At 43.4% G+C, this 10,219-nt stretch overlaps 1 protein-coding gene and 1 pseudogene across 1 annotated transcript; one reads left to right on the top strand and one right to left on the bottom strand.

Moving 5' to 3' along the window:
* Positions 1 to 3,338: 3,338 nt before the first annotated feature.
* LOC138161470 (probable E3 ubiquitin-protein ligase TRIML1) lies at positions 3,339 to 4,793 on the bottom strand. The gene has a single exon (XM_069088253.1). The coding sequence runs from the start codon at positions 4,710 to 4,712 to the stop codon at positions 3,339 to 3,341; it is 1,374 nt and encodes a 457-aa protein (XP_068944354.1). The 5' UTR covers positions 4,713 to 4,793.
* Positions 4,794 to 4,798: 5 nt separating this feature from the next.
* Positions 4,799 to 5,990, top strand: LOC138161577 (E3 ubiquitin-protein ligase TRIM21-like; annotated as a pseudogene).
* Positions 5,991 to 10,219: the final 4,229 nt, after the last annotated feature.

Below are 10,219 nucleotides of genomic sequence, written 5' to 3'. Positions count from 1 at the left end.
GTAATATAATTGCTTCAACTCTGTCCTTTATTTCAGATATGGAAAAAATGGACTCAGGATGGATTGATCATGGCCTTGGTTGATTAACTTGGGTTAACTGATCCTGAAAAATTAAAAAATTCGCTTGAGGTTCCATAGACAGGACATAGCAATTTCTTCTACTCTACATAACTCCGGAGTCCATGCAGTCCATTGTTGGTTACTATCAGGTCCATAATACTTAAAGAAGTATTTGTCTATATCATTCCACAGCTCATGAGCCCCCACTCTCCCTGACTATACCCACTCCCCCACTTCCTCACCCCCACACCAGCCAGAATAAATCATGTACTATCAAAGTTACAGCAAAGGACATGTACCTACAACAGAACTCAAGATAAATAATGAGGAATTGAATCAAGCAGTGACAAAGTAAATCAATGTTATTGAATCATTCATGGCAATAAGACCAAGTAGTTGCCTCCCCTATATCTTTAAGGGAGATGGCAAATCAATCCTCATTTCATCCCTTGTGCATCTCCAGCTCAGCAGGAGAAGACCCAATTAGTTTAAACTCACAGCAGGATATGGAGATGACTGCTGCCAACTGCTCTGTTGGATCTCTTTCTTTGCAATCTCCCTGTAGTGACCTCCTAGGGACTGATTCTCCAGGATATCACAGTTAGGCTCATCCTGCAGACATTTCTACCCTGCTTTGCCCTAGATCCACCTTCCCCTGCAGCTTACCTTTGCTCACTTGCTGGCTATACCATCTCTGGCCTCCATTCCACCAGACTAGAATGGGTAAACTAATACCAGCTTCTAGGAGATGTTCAAAGAATCCTGAGTACTCAACTGAAATATCAAATCTGTGGCATGGGGAGGCAGGACAAATCCATGGCATTGATTCCCTGGAGATGAATTCTTCTCCCAACAAGATAATGTATCTCACTTTCTAAACAAAAGAATCTCCCTTTATTGCTTTTTACAGTCTTCCCCCTGGGTAAAATTGGCACCTAACTTGCATAACATTTGAGGGACCTTGGATCATTCATATGCATCTCCTTCTGTGTTATGAACCATCCATTGAGGAGGCTTTTTAGCAATCTCTGTAGGACATGGGTAGTCTTTTGTGGTCACTTTCTCTGGATGAACAACCCTGTGGCCTTCCTCCAGACATTTTGTGGGTATTAATTCCATGCTTTATCAAAATGTAAATCATTCCTCAATAAGATTAACAGCAGCTTTTAGAAAGAAGCACCACAGTGACATTCAAGGTATAGAACTGAATCCATGAAATCATTATCGTATCTGCAATAGCATAGATGAAAGGCAGCCAGGTGAAGTTGAAGGAGGGCCAGTACTAGAGTAAAGACTTAGTTACAGTTCCTGACTTCCTTCAAGACTCAGCTCACATCCCATTTTGAGTAGCAGGTCTGTCCTTGGGAACTGTGGCTTCCTCCACTCTACCCCAAGCTGGTGGCTTCCCTCTGAAATCACCTCTACCCTGTTTATAACTTGTTTATAGATCACTGTTTACTGTCTTCTGTGTGAGAATGTCAGCTTATGGAGGTAGGGGAGTGTTTGTGCCTTTACTTGTACACTTAGTACACAATAAGCTTCATTCACAGTAAGCTCTTAATAAGTGCTTGTTGTCTGCATGACTGATGGAAAATTTGTCCTCTGACGAATGCTGGTGGTATGATATTGAGACAAATAACTCACCCTCTCAGTGTCCCAGGAAACTCTGCAAGACATTGAATTGCAGACAAGGTATGGAACAGTGCCACTAAAGGTTTCCATGTCAAGAAATTCAGCATTTTCTATGAAATCTTGGGTCTGAACCAAAGAGAGATGTCTGGATTCATATATACATACAAATAAATAAATATACACACATATGTATCTTTCTATTTCTATCCATCCATCTATCCATCTATCTATCCATCCATCCATCCATCCATCCATCCATCCATCCATCCAGTCAAACATCAAGTCATCTATCTCAAAAGTTTTAAAAAAGCTTCCCTCTCAAAAACCATGTGAAGTACCACAGCTTAGAAGGCACCTTAGAAGTTATTTTTTTCCCAATGCCCTCATTCTACATATGATGGAGATGAGGACTTGGAGGTCAAGTAATTTTCTCAAGGTAACACAACTAGACAGGATTCAGATCCTGGACCTTCCCCACAGTCCTGTGAGGTAAATGACATGTATAGTCCTTAGCTCCATTTTATGGATGAATGAACCGAGGCTTGGAAAAATTAAATGGTGACATCACCAAGAAGTTTGAAAGTTTGGATTGAACTCAGGTACCTAATGATGCCAGGTCCAATATGCTATCTACCTCACTATTCATTCACTTATTGTTTTCCATGAAATAAATATACTTTAGAAAGAGCTGACAAAAGAAATACCATTGTATTTCTGTATCACACTGACAGTCTTCTTTCAACATATTTCAAAATGCAAGGGGGCACCTATATTCCCTATATTCTCAAGGATTAACAGCCCTTAAATTGCCATTCTCATTCCCATGTATACACTCCATGTATATGGAATGCATATATACATCCTGGATTCCCAATCTGACATATGAAAAGCTTGTCAAAGAGCATGGGGGAATATTTAGCAATTGATTACATGATCCCTTTGAAATTAATTAATAAATTTCTGCTGTACATAAGGGTGCAACTAGGTGGCACATTGGATAGAAAGCCTGGCCTGGAGTCAGGAAAAACCTCATCTTCCTGAGTTCAAATCCAGCCTCAGACACTTAGTAGTTTGAGAAACTATCACTTTACCTTATTAACCTCAGTTATTTCATGTGGAAAAGGAGCTGGAGAAGGAAATGGAAAACTACTTCAGTTTCTTCACCAAGAAAACCCAAAATGGGGTGACAAAGAGTCAGATATGAATGAAATGAGTGAGTAGTAATAAAAATATGCAAAAGCATAGTAAATCCTAGAATTTATTTCATTTTATATTAGTGTGCAAAGGAAGGTTTATTGCAATTCAAGGTATAAAGGACTGGAAAAAGTTTTTTTAAATTTATTTTAATTAATTAATTTATTATTACATATTAATAAAATAAATTTTATTTATTTTTTCATTTATTGCTAAAACATGATTAATTCATAGTGAAAATTGATGGACCTTATCAGTTGAGGATAATAGAGTATAAAATATTTGGAAATGATCCCCCTCAGCTTGCAGTGTGGAAGGCAAGTCTCCAGTTATGAGCAGGGAGCTTCTTCTTCATCATGAAGGAGGTGATGCTCATCTTCTTCCAGGGAAGGCTTGAAATTGAAGGCGCACAGCCAGGGTGGTGGGTTGAGAATTCCTCCCTGGAGAAATGCTCAGAGACAGGAATGAGATTTCACTGGACAGAGAATCATGGGACCAGCCTTTGTGCCTGGAATTGGGGGGCCAGGGGAAAAGAAGGGTATGATGGACTCTGTGAAAGGAATTGAGTGGAATTCATAAATGAGGGAATGCCGGAGAACATTGTAAAATGCAAGAGTTCCAGAAGAATATTCCAGGTACACCCCAATCCTGGGCACACGGCCTTTCACTCGACAGTTCAATGATCCAGGATAGGTTTGTAGATAGTAATCCTTTTCCTTCTTGACATGGGAAAGCAGGAACAGAGAGTCACAGGGGTCCCTCCTTTTCCTCAAGTGTGGGGTATAGATCCCCAGCATCCACTGAGGTAACTGAGTCACATCCACCTCCCAGTACTGTCTGCCTGAGCTGAAGACCTGCTCAGTGAGGACAGCATGGAAAGCACAGTCTTCAGGGTGGCTGGTCCCCACCTGCCAGCCTTCTCCAGCCTTCACACTCTTCAGATCCTCAGAAATAATCACACAGGGACTGGCTGCTGTGGGATCCATTGTGAGGTCCACTCTGACTCTCCTGAGCATCTCCATCATGCCTGGGATGGGGTATTCTCTCAGCTCTGGGCTGACACCCTTGGCTCTTTGGGACAGCACTGAGGCACTCCTTCCCAGCAAGTGCTTGACTTCCCATAGCAGATCCACATTGGGTTGGTCGCCTGCTCCCTGAAGTTCTAGCATGAGGTCCTGGAGGGTGTGCACATGCTGGGATAGTCTGTCTTGCTCTGCCCTTTCATCTTGCTTCAGCCTTTCAAAACATCGTAATTCTTCCTCCATCAGGAATTGGTGCAGCTTGTTAAATTCTTCTGTGATCATCCAGTGCCAGTCAACAGCAGGTATCTCCTCCCCAGCATGAAGTTCCTCAGCTTCCTCCAAATGTTTGCCCAAGTGACTCTGAAGGAGTTGTAGCTTTTTCCTGCAGTTGTGAGCAGCCTCTTCTACAAGAGAGAGCTGGTGAGCCCCATGCTCTGGGCTCTGGGCACATCGCACACAGAGTAGTGTCTGGTCATCTTCACAAAAGAGCTTGAATGTCAACTTGTGCCTGGCACACTGGCGCTGTCCTTCAGCACTCTGCAAGTTCTCAGAGCAGAGCTGTTTGACCAGATCAGTCAGCTCTGCTAGGCGCCCATTGACTCCTGGGATTTCTGTGGTCTGGGCCATTTGCCTGCATTCAGGGCAAGAGGAAGGTGTAGCTCCAAGTCTCCAGCTCCAGGACAGACATGTTCTGCAAAAGCTGTGCCCACAACTGATGGTGACTGGCTCAGAGAAGTAGCTCCTACAGATGCTACAGGTGATTTCCCCCTGCAATCCCTGCAGCTTATCCTTAGCAGTGGCCATTCTTCTCTCTCCAGTTGCTTCTCTTCTCCAGTAGATGAGATGAAGAGACTTCAGCTCCACTCAATGCAGTGCTTCTGAGGGTTAGGATGGTCTCCTTTTATAGGAGGCAGCCCCACCCTTTCAGGGCCTCCCAGAAAAGGTGTGAACTCCTCTAGCCTGGAAACCTGCAGTCAACCTGTGAACTCTTGTTGGGTGAAGCAGCCTTGAGGCCCCCAGAGTTCACACCTCTGGTTTTGGAGGGACAGGTTTCACCCAGTTGAGAGCTCCTATAATCTATATTTGATTGATTACTGTCTCAGAGAGGGGGAGGGGAAAGAGGGATCGAATCTAAAACATTTGGACGAAACTGAGGAACTTCTTGCTGGGGAGGAGATACCTGCTGTTGACTGGCACTGGATGATCACAGAAGAATTTAACAAGCTGCACCACTTCCTGGTGGAGGAAGAATCTCGATGTCTTGAAAAGCTGAAGCAAGATGAAAGGGCGGAGCAGGACAGACTATCCCAGCATGTGCACACCCTCCAGGACCTCATACTAGAGCTGCAGGAAGCAGGTCACCAGCCCAATGTGGATCTGTTATGGGAAGTCCAGCACTTGCTAGGAAGGAGTGCCTCAGTGCTGTCCCAAAGGGCCAAGGCTGTCAGCCCAGAGCTGAGAGAATACCCCATCCCAGGCATGATGGAGATGCTCAGGAGAGTCAGAGTGGACCTCACAATGGATCCCACAGCAGCCAGTCCCTGTGTGATTATTTCTGAGGATCTGAAGAGTGTGAAGGCTGGAGAAGGCTGGCAGGTGGGGACCAAGCACCGTGAGGATGCTGTTGGCCATTATGTCTTTGCTGAGCAGGCCTTCAGCTCAGGCAGACAGTACTGGGAGGTGGATGTGACTCAGCTACCTCAGTGGATACTGGGGATCCATAGCTCACACTTGAGCAGGAAGAGGAGGAGGAATGAGGACTCCTGTGCTTCTGTGTTCCTGCTTTGCTGCATCAAGAAGGAAGAGGATTACTACCTACAGACCTATCCCGGCTCACTGAACCGTTGAGTGAAAAGCCCTGTGCCCAGGGTTGGCGTGTACCTGGAATATTCTTCTGGCACTCTGGCCTTTTACAATGTCCTCCAGCACTCCCTCATCTACAGGTTCTACCCCATTTTCTTCACAGCTCCTGTCACACCCATCTTTTCCCCTGGCCCCCCACTTCCAGCATCAGAGGCTGGTCCCATGATTCTCTGTCCAGTGGACTCTGGTCTCAGTGCTCCCTGCTCTTCCTGTCTCTGAGCATTTCTCCAGGGAGGAATCCTCAACCCCCCCCCCCCCCCCCCCCCCCCCCCCCGGCTGTGGGCCTTCAATTTCCAGCCTTCCCTGCAGGAGGATGAACAGATCCTCCTTCATGATGAAGAAGAGGCTCCCTGCTCTCCAACTGGAGACTTGCCTTCCTCACTGCACGTTGGGGGGAGTATTTTCAATTTTTAAATTTTCTTATACTCTCTTTACATATTTATAGAACAAATTAATTTATTTTCCTTAAAAAAAACCCACATGAGCACAGTGGTCCTGTACTCCTGTTTAATTTTTCCTAGAATTCATCACAATTCTATGAGGTCCATAGATTTCAACCCTTTCCAGTCCTTTACCCCTTGAATTGTAGTAAACTTTCCTTTTTGCCTTATTTAATACAGAATGAAATAACTTCTGGTGTTTACTTTGCTTATACATAATTTTGTTGTTGTTCATTCATGACTGACACTTTTTTACCCCATTTGAAGTTTTCTTGCCAAAGAACCTGGTTTATCATTTACTTCTCAAGCTCATTTCACAGATGATGTAACTTGGGCAAACAGGGTAAAGAGACTTGCCCAGGCTCACACAGGTACTCAATGTCCAGGGAAGATGTAAACTCAGGAAGATAAGTACTCCTCACTCCAGGCCAGCCATTGTATCCAAAGTGCTACCTGCCTACCCCCTTATGCACATCAGAAAATAATTATTTAATTAATTTCAAGGGGATCATTCAATTGGTTGTCAAATATTCTCCTCTACCTTTGATACACTTCTCGTATTGGGGGGAGGGGGTTTGCAGATCCCTGATTGGGAATCCCTGATGTATATATGGGCTGTATAAATGTGGAGTGTCTACGTGGGGAAAGTGTTTGCCATATAAGGGCACCAATTTCACTTTTCACTTGTCTTTGATGTATCTCTAGCCTTGGAAGGAAGGAAGACATAGTATAAATAGGACATCATTTGTGCTGCAGTGATTCTTCCTCTCCTCCCATTTGGGTCTCAGTACCAATGCAATGGATGTGAACCTTTTTTTTTAAGCAATCGGGGTTAAGTGACTTGCTCAAGGTTACATGGCCAGTTATTTCTGGGTGTGGTGCTGAGTATCTGAGCCTGGATTTGATCTAGGTCATCCCAACACTGGAGCCAGTGCTCTTACTCACTGAGCCACCTGGCTGCCCCTAAGCAATCGGGGTTAAGTAACTTGCTCAAGGTTACACAGCCAGGTGTTTCTGGGTGGGTGCTAAGTGTCTGAGCCCGGGATTCGATCCCCAGGTCATCCTGACACTGGGGCCGATGCTCCTACTCGCTGTGCTACTTGGCCGCTCTAGGATGTGAACTTCTAAATGGTGGGAGACAAACTAACTCTCATTTTCTGTGAGCAGAAACTTTTGGTCCCTGGCAGATGCTTCTTTGTAACATGTAGTTAGCTAATGAAGATGATGCTTCTGTTTCTCCTGCTTCTTGTGTCGAATTATGAAGAGGAGGGTGAAAAGAATTACCTGGCCATTGTTAGCTCCTTCTTGGCCAGATTAGAGGATAGAGTAGGAAAGATAATGTTTCCCAGTTTTTCGTTCTATTTGCACCTCTAAATCCTTCTGAAATCTCTTAGGAATAGAAATAATTTATTTATGCATGCAATATTACAGAATATTGTGTATTGGACAAAACCTAGGTCAGCATGTTGTGGTTTGAGATGCTAGGAATCCTAAAATGTAAGGGTCCCGGGGGTCTGCCTCTAAATAATTTGGCCTTCAGTCAAAGTAGCAGGGTTTTATTATAATAACAGCATGGTGGGCAGATTCCTAGTGATGCCAATACAAGTGGGAGAGATTTTAAGAATCTGCACAATTTAATGGGGGTAAGATTGATATTTTTAAAAAGACTGTGAGAAGTCAGATGAGGTCAATGGAAAGAGTGGAAAGTTGCTGGAGGCTTCCTGGAGACTATAGACAATTGTGGGCTAGGCCAGTTCAAGGGTGGATTCATATTTTGATAGGCTCAAGGGTGGGAAGTAGATGGACAATGGAGGCTAGGCTAGTAACAGAGGCCTGGGCCCAGCCACAGTGTAAGGCTCCATTGCATTCACAATGCAAATGCCTCATCAAATAGCACAATTTAATCAGAGTTCAAGGGGATTTCCCAGAACCTGTACCTAATCATTAGGAAAATGATTTAACATCTCATTGCTTCAGAGAACTCTTAGAGACAATAAGTCTTAGATAAGATGTCCATTACTATTGGTAGAGAAACTTAAAAAATTCTTTGTGTTGAGTCACCTGCATCATAATCTTAGTTAGCATTTGCATGATATTTTGAAGGTTTTCAAAATGCATTTTATTTGTTGCCTCATTGGATCCTGACCACAGCCCAGTGAGTTATGTGTATTCCAAATCACATTTCCCGGAGGAAGCTGAGGCTGAGTGATATTAATTGAATTTGTCCTAGGTCACCCAGATAGCAAGTGTTTGGGGGCAGTGTTGCACTCAGATCTTCCTGACTTCAAAGCCAACACTATTCATAGCAACTGATTTTTTAAAAATTCCACTTCACTATAACATCTAGGAACTGATCAGTTTGGACTAGATGCCCTCTGAGGTCACTGCCAGGTTTTAGTTTTGAATCTCTGAGTATTGGCCTCCTTCAGATGGGCCTCTTTCCATTTTGAAATGCATTGAAAGAAGATTGTCAGTGTGATAAAGCAATTGTTTTTCTTATTTTCACCTCTTTCTAAGATAGATTTGATGAGGTACGGGCTCTGGAAGCCCCTTTGTGCTCTCCTGGAATATCTGAGCTAAAGGCTCTGGGAACCCCCTTTGAACTCTGATTAAATCATATGAGGCATTTGCATGACACAATTAGCCTTACATTGTGGCTGGGCCCAGACCTCTGTTACTAGCCTAGCCCTCCATTGTCCATCTACTTCCCACCCTTGAGCCTATCAAGATATCAATCCACCCTTGAACTGACCTAGCCCACCATTGTCTGTAGTCTCCAGGTAGCCTCCTAAAACTTCCCACCCTTAATCACTTATTGACCTCATTTGACTTCTCCTGAAGACCCTCCCCAAACTCTTCCCATAGACCACCTCTAGATTCCTCCCACAACCTTTCTGTATATAAGATCCTTTCTTCCCTCCATGTATGTGAGAGCACCATAGAATGACCTAGCATAGACTTACTCTGTGTCAAATACAAGGGAACTTTTAATAAACTTCACATTTCTTTGGCTGATAGAAGACTTGAGTCCAATTCATTTGGCAGGACCTGGCATGTTGGTATTTTGGGGTCTCCAGAGCCTGTAACTCAAAGATTTAAGGAGAGCTCAAGGGGCTCCCAGAGCCCATACCTCATCAGATTCATTTCACAGAAGACAATAAGTGAATGAATGGTGAGGTAGCTAGCATCTTGGACTTGACATCATGAGTGACCTGGGTTGAGTCTAATTTCTCATATATCTTGCTGTCATCCGCACTTAATTTCCACAAGTCTTAGTTTCCTCATCTGTAAAATGGAGCTAAAACCTATGCATGCCATTAACCTCACAGAATTTTGGTAAAGGTCCAAGAATTTAATGTATATGATGTACTTTGCAAATATTGCTATACTGAAGTATAAAATCATCCCTTAACATTTCCCATAAGTCATTTAGTTAATAAATGAAATACAAAGGAAAATCACAAAATTGTAATTTAATCAGAGGGAAATTTCCAGTCAGACCTTTCTAATTTGAATTTTTTAAGCCTTCCAAAGGTCTTAACAGAAGGCACTTTATTTTCCATATTCTGTCCAGTTGGCAGTTGTGAAAGTGGGCACATCATAGCCGAGGACAGGAGGAAGGGGGAACACACAGTATTTTAGTTCCAAAACCTTCTGGTCCTACCAGATTGCAAATAATTTAGCAGTTTACAAATCACATCTTCCCAGAATAATTCATTTTCACCCTCTCTATTGGCTGGAGGTAGAAGGAGAGCAACTGTTTCATACCACAGACTTCCTCAGCAATCAACTAGTCACCCCTAGGGATCTTTCTACCACTGGAATACTTTGGGACTCAAAAGACCAAGTGGAAAACATCTCAGCTTCCTCCTCTAGCCTTTCTCCTACTGTATTCTTAGCCAATTTGATTGAGTACTTTTGTTTTGTACTTTAGTTTAATATTCTGTCATCAATCATTCTATTTTGTTTGTCTTTCTATCTTGCCTAATGTCTTTCCTTCCTTCCTTC

Source organism: Petaurus breviceps, unplaced genomic scaffold (genome assembly GCF_028583685.1).
Source record: "Petaurus breviceps papuanus isolate PSGF00001 unplaced genomic scaffold, PetGlider_PUasm1.0 185, whole genome shotgun sequence".
NCBI classification, from domain to species: Eukaryota; Metazoa; Chordata; class Mammalia; order Diprotodontia; family Petauridae; genus Petaurus; species Petaurus breviceps.
Note: the sequence above shows the minus strand (reverse complement) of the source record. Positions and strands in the feature narration are given on the sequence as shown.

What these genes read in the sequence shown, in the direction of transcription:
- LOC138161470 (XM_069088253.1), bottom strand. Translation starts at nt 4,712, where the DNA reads ATGGCCACTGCTAAGGATAAGCTGCAGGGATTGCAGGGGGAAATCACC.